This window comes from Hibiscus syriacus, unplaced genomic scaffold (assembly GCF_006381635.1).
Source record: "Hibiscus syriacus cultivar Baekdansim isolate YM2019G1 unplaced genomic scaffold, ASM638163v2 tig00110770_pilon, whole genome shotgun sequence".
NCBI classification, from domain to species: Eukaryota; Viridiplantae; Streptophyta; class Magnoliopsida; order Malvales; family Malvaceae; genus Hibiscus; species Hibiscus syriacus.
Window position 1 is genome coordinate 1 of NW_024062854.1, and position 19,536 is coordinate 19,536.

At 33.6% G+C, this 19,536-nt stretch overlaps 2 protein-coding genes across 2 annotated transcripts; one reads left to right on the forward strand and one right to left on the reverse strand.

Moving 5' to 3' along the window:
- Positions 1-3,738: 3,738 nt before the first annotated feature.
- LOC120139689 (glycine-rich RNA-binding protein 2, mitochondrial-like) lies at positions 3,739-5,765 on the forward strand. Its single transcript, XM_039154848.1, has 5 exons — positions 3,739-3,872; positions 4,513-4,642; positions 4,727-4,795; positions 5,312-5,418; positions 5,500-5,765. The coding sequence occupies exons 2-5, from the start codon at positions 4,525-4,527 to the stop codon at positions 5,608-5,610; spliced, it is 405 nt and encodes a 134-aa protein (XP_039010779.1). The 5' UTR covers positions 3,739-3,872; positions 4,513-4,524; the 3' UTR covers positions 5,611-5,765.
- Positions 5,766-10,478: 4,713 nt separating this feature from the next.
- On the reverse strand, positions 10,479-19,536 carry LOC120139734 (phenylalanine--tRNA ligase, chloroplastic/mitochondrial-like). The gene is made up of 10 exons (XM_039154879.1): positions 19,299-19,536; positions 18,597-18,787; positions 17,909-18,115; positions 17,597-17,714; positions 17,136-17,212; positions 16,630-16,809; positions 16,490-16,534; positions 16,276-16,380; positions 10,728-10,841; positions 10,479-10,625 (listed from the first exon to the last, which is right to left on the reverse strand). Exons 1-10 carry the CDS (start codon positions 19,495-19,497, stop codon positions 10,575-10,577), a joined length of 1,287 nt encoding a protein of 428 aa, XP_039010810.1. The 5' UTR covers positions 19,498-19,536; the 3' UTR covers positions 10,479-10,574.

The window sequence follows — 19,536 nt, forward strand, 5'->3', positions numbered from 1 at the left end:
TTACCTCAGTTTAAATAACGAGTTTAGAGACATTAGTTAATTAAAAATTATAAATACTAATTTGTAAATTATTTAAAAAATATATGTATAAATTTTGGTCAAATATGTAGTGTTATATATGGATTTTAATTTTATATATAATTTTGATTTTTGTTCACTTGTATAAATTTTTAATTTAATTATTAACATATACAATTTTAATTAATTATACATATTTAAAACTAAATAAAATAAATTTTATAATAAATAAACATAATTGTTTATGTATATATATATATATATACATAAAATAATTCTTCTTTGATAAGGATTTTAATAATTTGTGATATTTGAATTAAATTATTTTTATATAATTAAAAAATTATATTTAATATAGTATATTGTATATTTAATAAAACTTTAAATGTAATTATAATATTAATTTTAAAATAAAAATGTAAATAATTATAATTTTAAAGGTTTTATCATATTTTAATATTTATTATTATTTTCACCCATTGTGTAGGGGTGTGTTTTTGGTTCCCATGTTTTGCTGAGTTGGGCAAAAATCCTCGATCTCATCCATTTTGCCTTGAAGCCAACAATTATTGCCCCTTCGATATCCAAATACGAACCCTCTTGCATCGCATCGCCTCGCCAATAATAAAAAAGGGTCTTTTGGGAGATCTTGAAAGGGATTCCTTTTGTCTTTGTATATAAGAAATTTACTTTTTTATTCAACTTATATTTTATGTGTTGAATCTGATGATAATACTTTGTAAAATTCACCGATAGTTTGGTGAATATTTAAAATTAATTGTATAAAAATTTCTATATTTATTTTTTATATTTTAATTTATCCTTCAACTTAAAAATATTATTGATAGAAGAAATGGAGTTATGATGGTGTTTGATAATTTGCTTATTCTATTTAGGTGGAGAGCCGCAAATGATTGTTTGTGAAGGAGGTGGAGAATGATGATATGAAAATATGATGAACAGTAAGAAAGGTCGGTGATAGAGATAGTTCGAGCCTTCTTTAGTTTTATATGGTGACTTATATACGGATTTTTAATGTTGGTGTCAGACGTAAAATGATTATGACTATTTTTAGGTCGACATAGTGAGTATACATGGTTGACATATAGTATATTTAGTTGGTGATGAAATTAACAACGATTAAGTAAAGAGAATGTAATAGTTTGGAGGATATGCAACTCTAAAGACTTATGGGAACTCCAGAAACCTCGATAAGTGGAGGATTAATAGCGTTGTGTGGGTTGCGGTTATACTTGTCCCTTCTTGGTCGAGGAAATGCCATACAATAACTTGAACTGAGACTCACGAAAGAAGGCTTATTATATAAAGAAGTCGGTTCTCGTGAATCAATGTGATGATTGATTTTAAGCCGCTCCACACTTGTACGTTTTGAATGAAGTTGGTATAAGCTCTTTCTCGAGCCCTGACCCGAAGGCCACTCCGAGGAATAACCATGCCTTTTTTCTGGAGGCAACTGTGGATGATCCAACTCCAAATCTAGAAGTAATGGTAGAAGATCCAATTTCTAATTCGGAGGTTCTTGCTGATACGCTCCAACTTAGCCTCCTTTGTATAACAGTAGTTAGGAATATGTAAAGAATCTTCATTTTAATGAACTTTTAATTGTTTTCCCGCTTTGCATTTCGAATTATGCCAAGCTCGTGCCTTGGGGAGAAATGAACTTTATATTTTCTCATACTCAGTGATAAATTATGTCACCTAACTTTTATTGTTAGTCGATGGAACAGAGGTAATTCTACGCTAGACATGTAATGAAGAACCTCAATATTCCTTTTATAAATTTGCCCAAGTCTAAAGTATCAATAGTTGAATGTATGTGAAATTGATAGATAAGTACATGAAATAAATTACATGGTATGTGTTTAAGATAGATATTAAGTATGATTATTTTTTAATAGCGGAGGTGATTATAAAATAGTAATTGTTTAAAATCTTTCTTTGTTATTAACATCTATGCACCCTGCAGACACAACTGTTCAAACTCAGGATTCATATGAAGAATAATACTCTCTTCTACCACTAAAATCGCTTAATGAATTTTATTAAATGATTATTTGTTAAGTGTAAATCAATAGTTGAATGTATGTGAAATTGATAGATAAGTATATGAAATAAATTACATGGTGTGTTTAAGATAAATATTAAGTATGATTATTTTTAATACGGAGGTGATTATAAAATAGTAATTGTTTAAAATCTTTCTTTGTTATTAACATCTATACACCCTGCAGACACAACTGTTCAAACTCAGAATTCATATGAAGAATAATACTCTCTTCTACCACTAAATCGCTTAATGAATTTTTAAATATGATTATTGTTAAGTACTTAGTTGTGTCTTACATGTTCTATGGAAAGTGATATGATGATACATGTACGAAGTATGATTATATAATGCACAAAAGCACAAAATGGAATATGAAATGCATATAAATGCGGAAAGACATGTGATGCGCATATGAACATGATATGAAATACATTGCATATATGGAAGTGATGTTGGCATGATGTAATAACGCCTTAAAATATGAGTTGTAGAATCAGATACATAATAAGGTAGTTGATTCAGTTTGGTTCTTAATTTCTTAAAAATGATTTCGAGTCAAAACAAATTTTTAAAAGGTAGATTTAATTGAAAATTTGGTGAAATTAAGATTTCAAAAAAAATATTGATGAAGTCTGAACAAGTAAAAAGAATTGTTAAATTAAATATGATAGACAATTCATTTAAAGCGTTAATTGTTAGTATCAAAAGATTAAGGTAAATCCTATTTGTTCACAATGAAATTAATTACATTTTCAAAAATTCTAAAAATCGAAATAATAATTTTTATTTATCATCATACATTAAAAAGTATTTGAGCTTAAAATCATATTTTTCTCAACTCGAATCAAACTAAATATTGATAAACTTTGTTAGGAAAAGTATTTTAAACTTATACTATTATTCAATTAAGTAAACTGTAAAAGATGGTTCTAAAATTTATTTGATGAGTCGTAAATGGACTGAGTTACACAAGTAACTCATGTAAACTTCTTAATTTAATGGGAACTCCAAGTTGAGTTTGAAGATTGTTTGTCATTTTGTTATATTATGTGCGGCGAATAACGTACACCTCAAATGTTAGGTTAAATATTTTATTTCAAAACCCTTAATTCAAAATTAAATTAAAGAAATAGTAAAGTTTAAGGTAAAAATAAAAGAGAATTATGGTCTAGTGTGATGAGACACTAGATCTCTTAAGTAAGGCTAAGAGTCCGAATCTTGACGTTTACAAATAAAACAAATAGGTTTAGGAGAGTTACCATTGCCACTGCAATACACAATTCAAATTAATCGATTAATAGATCGAATACTGATAATTATAAATAAAAAACTATCAATATTATTTGTATAGCGAGAGATATATTATTTATTATAATCACAAAAATTTAAATATCTTATCATTAAAAAAAATTGAACTTGAGACAAAAGCATTAGATCAAATTTGAAACACTATTTAAAATAAATTCTAAATATATATTTTTTTATTTCAAACATTTTGAGTTCAATGCAAAGCCCGAAGAAGTTCAGAGCCCAATCCGATTCCAAATAGAGTCATCAAATAATGTACCTTGTGGAACTTAAATTCAACATTGGACCAAATTATCAGTCGGGGTACAACTGAATAAAGTGAAAATTGTAATACATCTACACCGTACCGGAATAAAACTCCTTAAGCCTCAAGTCTATTAAATGATGCAGGAGATGATATCTTCTCCTTCAAAGTCTTAAACCCTAGCCGCTCAATTCATTCTTTCTGAATCTCTCTCTCCATCTTCTCTTCTTAAAGGTAAATACAATCGCTTTTACTTTTGTGGGTTTCATTCTGTTTGTTCATTTATTTTTTTAAAGTTAAGATGATTGTTTTTCTTTTGGTTTATGATTTATATTTTTCAGTTTTTTTGCCTTAATTAGTCTTGTTTTATTTTCTTTTTATTTTGGTTAGTATTGATGTTAGTGTAGCTTATCTCTTTGTCCTTGGAGTGGTTTTATGAGATGAATAATTTATGTTAGGTCAAAGTAGATCCTAAAACATTGGGAATGAGAACTAAGCGACCTTGGTAGATTAAGGGATATACACGTTCATTGATCTTTCGAACATATACTGTCTTGTATTCGATACAGATTAATAAAAAATAAAACATTGGGAATGGCATGCCATTAAAATTTTAATGTTGATCATGGACGGTTTTTTTTCTTTGTTGCGCTAATTATTGTTTTTTTGAAAATTGTCTATGGTTGTTAATAACTGAAGAGAAACGGGATATTTAACAATTTTTAAAAGAAGGGATGTGAATAACTAACTATAGATATAATTTAATAGGATATTTTATTGCAATGTGTTGTTTTGGTTGTCTTGCAACTAACATGACATTTTGTTTATGTTTTGTGCTTCTTGCTGTTGCTGTTGTGAATAAAAAATGACACAGTAAAGTGCTATAATGGCATTTTCTAGCAAATTAGGAAGCCTTCTAAGGCTAAATTGTCAAATTCCCGCAACATCTATCCTTAACTCTATTCGCTGCATGTCGACATCAACGAAAAAGCTCTTTATCGGAGGTATTTGTTCATCCGATTCTTGGTTTGAAGATTATATGCCAATATCTTAAATTTTTTTATTTGACTTAAATCTATGATTCTCAGGCCTTTCATTTGGAACTGATGATCAAACTCTTAAGGAAGCATTTTCCGGATTTGGTGATGTCACAGAAGGTGAGTTGTATTGATAATGCTAGTGATATTGTTAAGTTTCTGACATTCTTATAAGTTTGTCTATTTTAAACTAACATAAATATTAGCTTCCTTTTGTTGTTGAGCAGATTTATGAGATGTATTTTTTTGGTCATTCATCAGCCTTGGTTATTACTAATAGTGAAGACTGAGGAAATAGTATGGATAATGTGTTTGTTTGGTGTTTAGTGTTCATTTATTGGTTGTTTTGGGCATGTCTAGGCTGGCTATATGAGTAGTGTGGTATCGAAATGCTTATTAATTTATCTCCATTTTCTTTGTGTACAAGTGAGCGTGTTGCTCTGGTCAAATTAAAACTATTAACAGTTTCTTTTATACCAGACTAATGATTTTGGCCTGCGAGTTTTGCTGTTTATGTACAGGAACTGAACAAAACAGTTGTCACCGAGATTCCATATAAACATTGAGAATTTTTTATGATGCTATTATAGTGCTTGCTTCATTTTGTGTTCTCATTCTCTGATTTATGTTGATCAGCTAAGATTATCATCGATAGAGACACTGGGAGGTCTAGGGGCTTTGGTTTTGTAAACTTTGCTCATGATGAATCTGCCAGCAAGGCCTTGTCAGCCATGGATGGTCAGGTGAGGAAAAATAGGTTTTTTATATACGAAACATGTTTCTGGATAATTTTGTATTTTGATTCCTTTGAACCGAAACTGCAGGAACTCAATGGACGAAATATTCGAGTGAGTTATGCGAATGAAAGGCCTCCCGGACCTCGGTCGTTTGGTGGTAATGGTGGCTTCCGTGGTGATAGGGATTCTGGTTACTAGGTACTTGCATCAAAATCTTTGCTTATAGATTTGATGATGCAGTTAATTCGATTTCGTTTTTGTGCTAGACTTATGCAAACTACATTATGTAGTTTGTTCAAGATTTCCTACATGTTACAATCTAATATTTATATTGGCAAGGTAAGCTTTTGACCTATGTTGCTCTTGCTCTTATCTTTAAAGAATTAAATGCTGATGCCTCAGCATCACCGTAAGATATGTCACCTAATATAATGTTAAATATGATTTTGAAAAAATATAATAGTTTGGTGATTAAAATAGAACAAAAGTTATAGTTGGAGTACCAACCGTGTAGTTTATCTAAGTTTTAATTTCATCATATGTTTTGATACTTTTTAACTTTTTTACACGATTGGCATTATTTTTATATAAAATATAATTTAATTTTTTATTGTCATGTCATTAAAAGTTGATAAAAACGTCGAAGTATTGATGAAATTAAAATTAAAATATTAATGTAACTGTGTAATTTTGTTCATGTTTGTTTGTTAAGGAATGTAGTTTGTTCGTGTTTGTTCATTTAAATAATAAACGAACATAAAAAAAAATAAACAAAAAGATGTAAACGAATATAGACGTAGGAAATGAACGTAAACAAACATGAATGAATATAAATGAACACAATAAACAAATGTAAACGAACATAAAATGAATGGACATTAATTAACGAATATAAATGAACAAACATATTATCGAACGTTCACAAACATAAATAAACGAATGAACTTTCTATTTATGTTCGTTTAATTAATTAAACGAACTCAAAATCTTTACTGTGTTTGTTAATTTAATAAATAAACAAACCTAAACAAACTTTCTCCCAAACTGTTGACGAACAATTTGTAGAGGTTTTCGATCTCATCGATGAATTAGTTGCCCCCTGTAGTAACGGTTGTCGGGCATGCCCTCGGAGTACTTATTGGTAAGGGCACTGTCGAGGGCTTCGATGACGGTGAAGGAAGTGAAATTCTCGGAGGCTATTAGCTCGATTCCGAGACATTGGCGGCGCTTCTCCTTCTCGATGAGATCGTGGATTTCGGGATCGACGTATTCGAGGGAGGCATTGCCCCAAGTGTTTCACTGGATCCATTGTATATTGTATATTTTTTTCAGAGGAAAAAGACGAGAAATGGAGATGAGGGGAAAAATGGTGAAGAAAAGGTAGGAAGTTGGTGAAGTTTATAATAGTTTGATCAGGTGTGAAAGTACCATTTTAGCAATTTTTTTCCCACTTTTTTTTTTTTTTGGTAATGTAGACAAATGGTCCTCTTGGCATAGGATATTATTTTATTGAGTCATTCGACTATTAAAAAATTTAAAATGGTCTTGGATTATAGGACATTGTTTTGTTGAATACTTCAACTATTAAAAGTTATAAAATGGTCACTCGACTGTTCATATATTTTAAAACCGTCCTTTTTCGTTAAAAATTGTGGTTGCCGAAGTTTGAAGTTAACATGTAGACTGAGATATGATAAAATATGATTCCAGAATCACTTGAGTTGTATTTTGTGGATTGACTCTTCGTTTAGATTATGTCGTCAAGCTAGTGCTTAAAATTTTATGTCGTCAAGTTAGTGCTTAAAATTTTATGTCGTTAAGACAATGCTTGAAAGCAACAACGATATTAGTAGACATCATTAAAATATGATTTTATCATATAATTGTTAGTAGATTAATATCCAACTCAGACAATTGTTAATTTTTTAACGAAAAATGATGAATTTAAAATACACCTTCAAACTTATTCTTTTTTCATTCCCTTTTTATTCCCCTCACATCTAAACTTAGATGCTTAAGGCACATCAGCTATAAAACACACAAAATTCAAAATACATGTCAGAATTTAATTCTAACCATACCCATTAATCAAATACAAAAAATCTCTAAAGAATTCAAAAAATATATATTCGAAGTTTATAAACTTTCTATACTTTAAATTAACTCTGGATTATATAATTCCACCAAAGTTTTTGTTTTCTCTCTTTTAATATTTCAACTATTACAAATGAAGCTTGAATGATAACAATTCATCTCAACACTCAAAATAAATTTTTTACTAAAATTCTCCTTTATAGTCGAATTAATCCTTCAATCTTAATCTTAAGATTCAAGCTTCAAACAATCCATTTTTGAAGATAACTTCATTTCCTAATCATTTTCATCATCAAACAACATTTACACATCCATCCCTTATTTTTTTTAAATTGTCGAATTGATCCCCCATAATATATCTTTAATTTTAAAGCCAGCTAACACTTAATCCTTCATGACAAAACTCAAAATAAATTTTCATCTCAAACCCTAAATTTTTTAATAATAGCCGAATAGGTCCTTATAGCTTTAACAATTGATTTTCGACTTCAATCAAATATAGAAATGATAAAAAAACATAAAATCTTTCATAATCCATCATCAACTCAATTGAATCATTAAACCACAAATTCTTTCTTCTCCAATTCAATAACATTTACTAATCAAAACCATAGACTAATAGTACCAAAGTGTTGAGACTTTAATGGCGAACAAAATTATATTCTAAACCTTAAATCCAACTTAAAAGGCTTGAAAATTGAATAGGTTCATTCAGTTTCATACAAAATCCAATAATCAAACAATACAAAGTTCTTAATTTTGTAACGACGAGTTATGGAGAAAGGAAAAGTTTTTGACACAAAAGGAACCTCAACCATTAACAATTAATATTGGCTAAACTATAAGTACAATATTTAAAATATCACTTTTGTTCCATTTTAATATTTAAGTTTTTTTTTGTTAAATATTATATTTATATGTACTTTTTATTTCACTCTAATATGTCGCTGCTAAAAACTTGACGAAAATTCTGACGTAAAATTATTCTTCCGTGGCGTTTTTATGTTCAACGCATGTTTTAATGATCCACGTCATCATTACATGTGAAATGTTAAATATTAAGGGTCAACCCTCTGCTTTCTACCGTCAAGCTCATCAGCAACTTTACATTTAATGCAACTCTTTCTCGAGAGTGTTATGTTTCCCTTTCCCGGCAGCCTTCCCTCTCTTGGGAGAAACGAGAGTTCCAGAAAGTGTCTCGTGATTCTCTTTGGAGTTGTCGTCGGCTTCCATTGCAGAAGGAACGGGAGAAGCCAGAGAGAGATTTTGAGCCAAAATATAATAGCTTCATTTGGTGAATATGAAGGGATTTTTTGTTTCAGGGCTCTTCTGCCATTGTTTCTTGACTTCGCGGGGACATCAACAAGCGCTGTTGCATCGGCCATTGCAGGAAGGAGAAGAATATTATTATTAGATAGAAGGGTTTTCTTTGAGATATGAAAGGTCGGCAAGCTGCTGCTCTCTTCAATACCGCATTCCTCGACTGAGCGTCGTTGGCGAAGGAGGCAATGGTGGCGAACGATAAGACTGACTAGAAAAATTGTTTTGGGAGGACGAAATAGTTGTGACCGAGCTGGAGCTGATCATGGACGGAGAGAGGCGGGATCATATGGCCGATGTAGAAAGACTTCCAGGAAATGCAAGAGAAGCAGCGATTTTTCTTTGTGCTAGTTTGTTGTCCGTAGGTGGGGAACGTGGAAGAATCAGCCTTCATGGGAGATGATTGGGAAGCTGCCGCTTAGTTCCATCCGTGTTAAACAGTTGTTTTCTAGCATGATTGTTATCACCGGTGAGCCGTCACTGCAGAGAGGTGCTGCCTCGTGTTTCTTTGCAATCTCTGGTGATTGTCATCACCAGTGAACCGTCGTTCTCTAGCAGTTGTTGGAATTCCATCTTTGACCCCGGCAGGGGGGGGGCTTTCTTAAGCTAACAAGGGAAATAAAATATTAATAATAAATGATATTATTAATGTGTCTAAAATGGAAGCACGCGTGGAATTTAGAAAAAAGAAAATAATTACACATCAGTCCTTCTGGGTACTAAAGTAAAATAAAAAAATAAATATCAGGTATGATTATAAAAAAATCAAAATTTATGTACTAAAGTTAAACAAAATTAATAATTTAGGTACTAAACAATAGTTTACCCATTAATATTTTCATTTCAAGGAAATTCCAAAAGAGAGAATCGAAGAAGAAGACAGATAACGTACAAGGATAAATTTTGATGGGAACAAGATGGTGTAATATAATTTGTGGCATTTATAGGATAAGGAATTGGAGTGAATGAGGCAAGGGTGGTGTTCGCACGAGGGTTATAACAATTACCTGCTAAACCAAAGGTGTTTTCATGGAATTAATGGGATCACCCCATAAGAATGGCAGTCCTCATCATCTAAGAAACCCGGTTGATTCTTCTTCTTCTGGGTTATTTTTATTTTTTTAATTGCCAAGTTTGGCTTCCGTTACTGGACTAACAGGAGTTAACAGTAGAAAGACCAAAACCGAACGAATCGATAATATAAAAGATCAAAAGCAATATTTAAATAAAATCGAACAGACCAAAAATACAAGAGACCACCAGTATAATTTACCCGTTGTATAATGCAGCACAAATGCATTAGGGACACCGTAGTATTATTACTCTCACTCTTTTACACTTGTGTCAAGGCAATTCGTAAGTATATACCTTCCAAAGACCCTTTCATGTACTTGAAAAAACTTAAAAAATAAAATGAACATATCTTTGTCAGAGAAAACCATATTTGCCATTTTACACGAGTCGAGTATCATACACTTCTCTTTATATGATAGAACAATATGACAATGTATACATACATTAGAATATTATTATTCAGATAAAGGATGTTAGGGAATTCATTGTCAAGATATACCTTGTCCACTACAATTACATAATTTCCACGACTTCACCGATGTAAAAAAAAAAAAAAACCCTTGCAAATCGAACCAAAATAACTTAAATCTGTATCGTATGATAATTTAAGATGTAATACCTGTAACTTGGATAGAGAAAAACAAGTTTATACCCGATGTACGTCTCGATAACACTCATCTTAGAACAACATTTAACTTTGTCTGCACCTGTTCTCGAACGCTCCACTGCATTCACAATTAAAACATGTTTTTATCATGTCGTTTTACTTTGAAACAACACTTCAAAACTAAAATATTAGTAACATCACCAACACTAAGCATTAGTACCTGCATGTTGTTAATCTCCTCATCCGTGAGTGAACGCTCCATGGATCGGTATGCAATCCGATAACAATGACTTGTCATTCCTTTCTTGTTGGTAAAGTTATCTATCAAACTCACCTGGTAGTGTCGAAACAAAGTATTTATCAAACTCCTATAAAAAAAAAGGCCCACAAATGCATCGTATTATGATAGTTGAAAGACATCGGGTGAGCATTCTCGTTTTACTTAAAGCTAAACATGTATAAACTCTGAATCATGTACAAAATTGACCTGTTGATGTGGTGCATTAAGACCTTTCCATTTCCAATTTAAAATATGCTTAGAGCATCAATCGAACATTTTAGCAGATACACTAGTACCCTCAACTGGCCTATATGTAAGGGATTTTAAATGCTTGTAATTGCTATCAAAGACACAGAGATGATATATTTAATCATGAAATCACAATATCATGTATGTAAAGCTATGATGAAAAGGAGAAAAAAAAATAAGACCAGCATCCAAAGGTTCGAAAACTTGTTTTACGGGAAAAAATCTTTCATGACTATCTTTTAAAACATTTGACAGAGTGAATTTCCTTTTTATAAGATTTTTTTTTATAAGAATTGTAAGCCTCATTAAAAACCCCCTTCTTGATTATAGGAGCTTATAACCAAGCTCCTTAATCAGTGGAAGGAGGAAAAGAGTGCCTTAGAAATTTATTCAACACCTGAAATTAAATAAGATACAACCAGAAAAACACCCCTTCAAAAACCGAAAAACAGAAGACACCCAAAAACAACCATAACCAACACCACTGACTTGGGGTAAACCAATTTAGATACCTGATTGGTTTACCTCTTACAAAACTACCACCACCCTTACAGACTCAAAGCTTGTGCTTTGCCCGAGAAAACACAAAACATACAAACCAAAAATCTACAGACAATCAACCAATCCCCTGCTTAGCTAACTTATTAGCCTCCATATTACAGCTCCTAGGAATCCATCTAAGAACAGCGCTCAAAGCATAAATAAGAGCCCCAATTTCCTGTACCAGATCCCGCAAGGAAGTAGGGGCAGGTTGTTGGTTCTTAATCCAATCCACTGCACTTTTTGAATCACTTTCGATAATAAGTCTTCCCTTCTTACACCAACCCGATGAATAGAAAAAATCAATTCCCTCCTTAATCGCTTTTAGTTCTGCCAGAATAGGAAGAGTAGACCCTACTGCTGTAGAGAAAGTGGCTAAGGTCGAGCTGTTTGAATCTCTTAAAATACCTCTAATTCCACCTCTCAGCCCATCACTTGTAACTGCCCCATCCACGTTAAATTTAAACATATCCGATGGTGGAGGTGACCAACCAATAACCTTCTTTGAACAAGACGGTTGTTGAAACTTATCAGCCCGCGATGGATCCCCTACTAGCAGATCAGTCTGCAAACATGCTGTAGGGTATTTCGCAAGGTACCATTTAGCCAACCTAAGTCTAATGAAGAAAAAAAGAGCTGTGTTGTCCAAATTTCCGTTGTCAAGCACCACCAAGTTTCTAGCCTTCCAAATTGACCATAAGACGACAGCCGGGATAAACCTCCAAATAATAGAATTCTGCCGTAGGTTTGCCCAAGAACAGAGGAGGGAAATGGGATCTTGAGGCAAAGCAGTAGAAATATCCCATAACTTTAGTAGTTTATTCCAAATTTCTCTTGCAACAGAACACAATAAGAATAGGTGCTCTACTGTTTCCTCATGATAACCACACAACGGACAAAGAACATTATCCAAAGGGATTCCCCTTTTCTTCAACTCCACTCGGACTGCCAATTTACGATGGCAAACCTGCCACAGAAAGGTTTGGACTCTAGGAGGAGCCAAACCTGTCCACACCCATTTCTTCCACTCAAACTTGCATTCAGAATTGCTCGACAACGTCTGTCTATAAGACTTGACTGAGAACAAACCAGCCCCATTCCCCGACCAAGCAAGAAAATCTTCCAAAGAACCGGAAACCGCAATATTATCGAGCAAAGACATAAGAGTAATCCACTGCTCCAATTCCCAGTCACATAGGTTTCTTCTTAAATGAATATTCCAAACCCAAACATTATTATGAAAACCACCAAACTCGGCTACAAGCCCCCGTTTATTCGTCGACAAAGCAAAAATCCTAGGAAATATTCACCCAAACATCAGTCCAGAAGGCAATCGACCTACCATTCCCCAATTGGATCTTGGAATTTGTTCTCAAACACTCTCCCATCGTATCATCTTTAACATAATTATTCAAAATACCCCTCCATACCCAAGAATCTATAGGTGAAGCAGCCTGTGATAATGCAAGAGATAATGCAAGAGATAAGTTGCTAACATTATTTTTACAACATATCATTTTCTTCCACTGACTGTTTTTCTCATTTGCGAATTTCCAAACCCATTTCCCAAGCAAGGCTCTATTCATCAACCTGATATCAAGGATTCCCAACCCTCCCTCTTCAAAAGGCTTACACACCAAATTCCAATTCACCCAGTGAATTCGATTCTTAGATTGATTTTCTCCCCAAAGAAAGTTAGCCATCAACGAATTTAATTTATGAGTCACCTTTCCTGGAATTTTGAAAATAGAGAGAAAAAAAATCGGCAAAGAAGACAACATAGATTTAACCAACACAAGTCTACCAGCCATCGATAAAGAATTAGCTTTCCAACCCGCTAGTCTTCTAATGAAAAGTTAGATTACCGATTCCCACAAACCTATAGAATTCCTACTTGAACCAATCGGTAAACCGAGGTACGTCATTGGGAAAGACCCCACTCCACAACCCGCTTCCTTAGCCCAATCCTTAATCCTATCAACCCCTAAATTGACGCCATACAAAGTGCTCTTTGACAAATTTAAATGCAGCCCCGACATAACACTGAAAACCCTCAAAACTCTCCTAATATTTAAGATCTGCATCGGTGAATCACTGCAGAATAAAATTAGATCATCTGCAAACTGTAGATGGGTCAAATGGAAGGTATTACCATCCCTACCGATTCTGAACCCTTGGAAAAGGCCTAAATCCGCAGCCTTGATCAACATTAAGTTTAAAAGTTCCCCAACTAAATTGAACAGAAGAGGGGACAGATTGCATCCTTGTCTCAACCCTTTAGTAATGTGAAATTCCTTCGTAGGAGATCCATTCACTAACACCGAGATAGAGGCTGTAGAAATGCAACGATCAATCCAAGAAATCCATTTATCCCTAAAGCCCATAACCTTCATTAATCTCAGTAAAATTGGCCATTCAATTGAATCATATGCCCTTCGGAAATCAACTTTGAAGACTACTCCACGCCTCCCCCTTTTCCTCCAATACTCAATGCCTTCATTAGCCAAAAGAGCACAATCAAGCAATTGTCTTCCCGGAATGAAGGCAAATTGCGATGGGCTAACAATGTCATTAATAACTGAAACTAGCCTTTTCGAAAGCACTTTAGAAATTATTTTATAAATGCTGCCAACAAGACTTATGGGTCTAAAATCTTCAATTACCTCTGGATTCAGTTTTTTGGGGATTAGAGAAATGAAAGAATGATTAACCCCATTCTCCCATTGCCTACCTTTGTGAAAATCTTGAACAAATTTCATAATATTCTCCTTCATTAAAGGCCAGAATTTTTTAAAAAATCCCATAGTAAATCCATCCGGACCAGGTGCCTTCGCACTGTCCGAATAGAAGATAGCCTCCCACACTTCCTTTTTCGAAAAAGCAGCCTCTAAACCTTCCATTTGATCATCTGTTAATTTGGCGAAGTTCAGATTAATTTCGTCCACCTCCAGAGTTGACTTGTCATTGTAACTACGCTTAAAAAAATCTGAAATAGCAACTCTAATCTGGTCCGGATCAGTAACCTCAACACCCGCCACTTTCAAGGACGAAATTGCATTTACTCTGCTCTTATTCAAAGCACATAAGTGGAAGAATCTGGTATTTCTATCCCCATTCGTTATCCACTTTTGTCTTGACTTCTGTAGCCAAATACTTTCCTCCTTCCTGTGCAAATTCCACAAATCATTCCTCCAACGCAGAAGCTGCTCCCTGTCCTGAGCAGAAATGCCACCACCTTGAGACCTCAATTCCAACTCATGTATCCTTGTTTCCACAACAGAAATCTCCTCCGAAAACCCCTTCTGATTTGTGTTTGGCCAGTTTTTTATTGCTTTCTTTGTTCCTTGTAATATGCTAAGCAAACCCCGTCGACCATTCTACGTTTTCAAATTATAAATCGAGTTTCGAATCACCCCATCAAACCCATCTTCTTCTAACAGATAGTTGAAAAACCGAAAAGGTTTAGGACCCCATTCTGTACAATCTTCTTCAAGCAACAAAGGATTATGATCGGATAGGGATTTAGATAACAGCTTTTGAATTGCTTTCGGAAAATTCTGGAAGAAGTTGTCCGTTAATAAAAACCAATCTAATCTTATCCAAGTTGAAAACTCCCTATTATTGCACCAAGTAAACCTCCCTCCAACTAAAGGTAAATCCACAAAATTAAAACCCTGTACAAAAGCGTTAAAAATATCCAAAGAATGCCAATTTTGAGCCACTCCAATTTTCTCCTCTGGATCGAGGTAGGCGTTGAAATCCCCCCTACACACACTGGCAATTCTAGAGTATGCACAAAACTGCTCAGCTCCCTGAAGAAAACCTCCTTATCAGCCTCTACTGCCGGACCATATACGTTAATAATAACACAATCAAAATTACTAGCCTTAAATTTCCCTGATAAAGCAATAAATCTATTATGATAAAATTCCCTAGTGACTTCAAAGAAATTATCATTCCACAAACAAATTAAGCCCCCTGCAGATCCAACTGCTGGCTGACAGCATTTTCCTTTCAACCAAGTACCTCCCAATTTCCTCCAAAAACCATTCTGGAACTTATTCAGTTTAGTTTCCTGCAAAAGCAGAAAGGTAGGTTTAACTCTGGTGACTAATCTAGCAACAGCTCGTACTTTTTCTGATTTCCCCAGTCCCCTAACATTCCAAGAGATCATTTTCAAATGAGACATTTGAATAACGAAGATAACAACCTTAAACAACCAGTCACCAACACTCAGGAATCCCGAGGAACTCCTAACAACTCCATCCTCATTATATGGTCTTCAAAAACTTCCTGCCCTTCTTTAAAGGAAATCCCCAACAAGTCATTTTATAAGATAAAAAACCTCAATCGACATAAGTATTAATTCCCACCAGGTACTCCTAAAGTGTTTCATACAGCCTACCTAAAAGTCATATTAAGAACAAAAATAGAAATCAGCCAACATTTATTATAAATTCACATCGGCATGAAATCAGTTATTGGTGTTTCACTGTCTATAAAGGATATAAAGGAGCCAATCAAGCACACTTATCTCAGTTAACACCATCTTCTGTTATTTCGATAAGTTGTAATATTTATAAACTGATAATACATACCATATACAACATTCAGTGGAGCAACCTTAACATATAGTGATATAGATGGAACTTGATTGTATATTCGGATGATATCTCTGGACAAAATTTAAATTGCTTACCTCTTCAACAAGATCCCCAGCTATTCCTCTAATAACTTCACATAAGTTGTTCTCTGTAAATGATTCGTTGATCCAAAAACTCATGTCTTTATAACATGGAGGATACTGCAAAAACAATTGAGGTGCCAAGTCATGCTTCTGTAAAAGATATTAAACAATTAAAAAAAATCTACTGCAGAAGGATTAAATGAAATTATTTGCTTAATTTATAGACCTTTGAAATCGGTTTAAACTTGACTCCCATTTGGCCTTCGGAAAACTGCAATCAGATAGCTTAATCAGAATTTGGTGGAGATACTACATTGGATTCCACAAATTGAACATTCAAATCAAGGAGCCATATTCAGAAACTACCTGTGAGGTAAAGCGCTCATCATTTGACCAGAAAAGCCGAATATCTGGAATGTCAAATAAAACCATCGCTAACCGCTCCAATCCAAGTCCAAAGGCCCAAGCAACACTGTCTGATCTACCATTACTTTTCAATATTTCTTGCTCCATCACACCACAACCCAAAACCTCCATCCATTTCTCCTGAAAGTTGTACGTTGCTGGTAAGTTATACTCGGTGCTAAAGTTACCACATGTAATAGTAATTAACTTAAAGTGATTCAAATAGAACAATCAAAGTAGAAGTGAGGACTAAAACCCAGACTACAAAAATGTAGTTAAGGTATCAGAAACATCCATATCATAATTTAGCTCAATAGAATTTAAGATTACAACAGTAAGCATACTGTTCACCCAGTAACAACTCAAGCAAGTAAAAAAAGGCAAAATTCTGCTCAAAATACTCCAACTAAATAACTCAAGCTTAAAGAAATACTAACACTATTTTATAAAAAGGACAAAGAGAATACCTTAAAATAGATTTCAAGTTCATAGGAAGGATTGGTAAACGGGAAATAGGTATCGATCCAACGCATCTCCACAGCACCTGGAATGTTAACAAGTTTAGGCTAATTTGCATTTTGCAGTATTTACAGTGCAGACTGTTAGTGATAACTTCATAAAGGTGATAAAAATTTATAGCTGCTAGTTAAATACTTCTTTCCTTAAAATATTTCATAGATTGCACAATACAAGTATAAAAATCTCTACGGTAACTCAAGAAAAGAAGGAGAAATTTGCAATGATTTTTTGTCACAAAAGTTCCCTATCCTTGCCAAAACCAATAGCGCATTCAAGATGTAAATAAAGATCTTGATTCAATATGCAATATGATTTTTGCCGAAGCCAATAGTACACTCATTGTGGAAGATATCCATAATCATTTTAAAAACTTGTAATCCCACAATAAAACTTTGAATCTAAAAGATACCAAATAAGTGACGAGCTAGGCCTTCTAGACTTTTCTTTAAGTCTTCAGCTGCATATGATATTGGATCTAAACCTGATGCCTCCCAATTATCTGGAGTAAAAACACGAACCCCTTCCATCTGCAAAGTAAAGGGGCATACACTTTTAGAGGGGAAAAGGAAATGACCATGAATTATGAACATAACCATCTTAAAATTAATTTTACATGTAATCAAAGTTCTTTATAATGTGGACCAACATGGTTGAGCTGCACATGTGGACTTAACATGATAACCTAGGAGGTAATCTTAAAATGCTATAGTCAAAATGAAACCTGATGAAACACAGGGTAATGGGTAGAATCTATAGAATCTCTACGGTAAACATCGCCGGTTACAAGGAAATGAGTGTGTCCCTTTCTCAACAGCTTTGCCTGATGAGCACTTGTATGACACCTTAGCACAGTTTGAGAATCAACATAATATGTATCATTATAGCTCCTGCTTACATGATCAGCAGGCACCAGCACATCATCAAAATTCTGGAAGAAAAAAAATTTACATCATAAACAAATAAATATTGTCAAAAACTTGTCCAATGATCCAACATATATTGTAAGATAACTAAGGCAACTAAATTAATTTATCAGACAGATGACAAAAAGTTTCTTCATTTCCAAGCACTATTACGGAAAAAAAAGTCTATAACCTCAAAATAGTAGTAGATCAAAAACTATTTTTCTCACACATGGAGTAATCTACAGACGAATACATACAGAGAGATTCAAGATTACATGGTAACATATGAAACCCATAAGGTAATACACAAGCAGACAAGCATCTGTTATCTACATTCTACAATAGTTCACAGAGACAAATTTTGACGCATTTTGCCACCTATTCTAAAGCAGTGCATAGGACTAAATATACAGAAATATCGAAACTTAAAAACTATTCATTTTCCATCCCATAGTATTTTCCAAGAGGAAAAGAAAATCCAAGGAGCAGTGGACCACATTTTACCTGTTTAACTGAAACAATTGGGCAAAGATCATCAAACTTATCGAACATACTCAGGTAGTTACTATCAAAATACTCATATATGCCATTCTTTAGAATCCCAAGAGGGTGGTTATTCCTTCTGTGGAGCTGCATTCCCAGTTTCGAGAAAATTGAGTCCGGAACATTGTTTGTCGGGTCATCCCTCACCACATCTACAAATCCCACCATCCAATAAATACTAAGTCAATTCTAAAAAATTAATACACGTAAGTTCATGAATCAAAACTCACCAGGAAAAAAATGGAAGCATATACTATAAAAATATCTAAACCGACAAAAAAAGAGAGAAAAAAGGTTCAACAATAGTTCCCATTGCAGAAAATTTTCAGTCGTTTAACATACACCTATACGGCTGCAATCCACTAGGATTAACCATCTTATAAACATCTTCCATTAAAAAAATCATATCAAACAAATACACATAAACTTGAACACACAAAGCCCAAAGGGCATATTTTGGTGGCTCCAAATTAGATTAAACTAACGGGAGAATACCCATTACTCATAAATATTTACTGATACTAGAGAAGAAAAATGCAATAATACAAAGGCTCGTCTAGTTAAACTGCAATATCAGCGAAAACTCAAATGACCCAGTTCAAATAAAAGTCAATAGAAGCATCACAGCAAAATCCAAATTCAAAAAATATAACATTTTGGTACCATCTTTAGCAATTTTGATACCACCAAGCTCTAACACGGAGGAAGCCACGGGTTGTCTGCATTTTTTCTTAGAAGAAAGAGAAGCAGCAGAAGAGGAAGAAAAGGGTAAGCAAAAAGAGAAGCGTTTAAAACCATTAATGTGGTGAAAAAGGAAGGTTTTGGAGATGATATTCGAATGAGCACTTGAAACTACTGCCATAGAAAGCCTTTTGGTCTTAGTGCTGTGGGTTTTGTTAAG

Excerpts from the sequence above, each read along its gene's own strand:
- LOC120139689 (XM_039154848.1), top strand. The coding sequence starts at position 4,525 with ATGGCATTTTCTAGCAAATTAGGAAGCCTTCTAAGGCTAAATTGTCAA. Across the intron at positions 4,643-4,726 it reads GAAAAAGCTCTTTATCGGAG|GCCTTTCATTTGGAACTGAT; the intron begins GTATTTGTTCAT and ends TATGATTCTCAG. Across the intron at positions 4,796-5,311 it reads ATTTGGTGATGTCACAGAAG|CTAAGATTATCATCGATAGA; the intron begins GTGAGTTGTATT and ends TATGTTGATCAG.
- LOC120139734 (XM_039154879.1), bottom strand. The coding sequence starts at position 19,497 with ATGGCAGTAGTTTCAAGTGCTCATTCGAATATCATCTCCAAAACCTTC. Across the intron at positions 18,788-19,298 it reads TATCAAAATTGCTAAAGATG|ATGTGGTGAGGGATGACCCG; the intron begins GTACCAAAATGT and ends TGGGATTTGTAG. Across the intron at positions 17,715-17,908 it reads ATTACCCTGTGTTTCATCAG|ATGGAAGGGGTTCGTGTTTT; the intron begins GTTTCATTTTGA and ends TTTACTTTGCAG.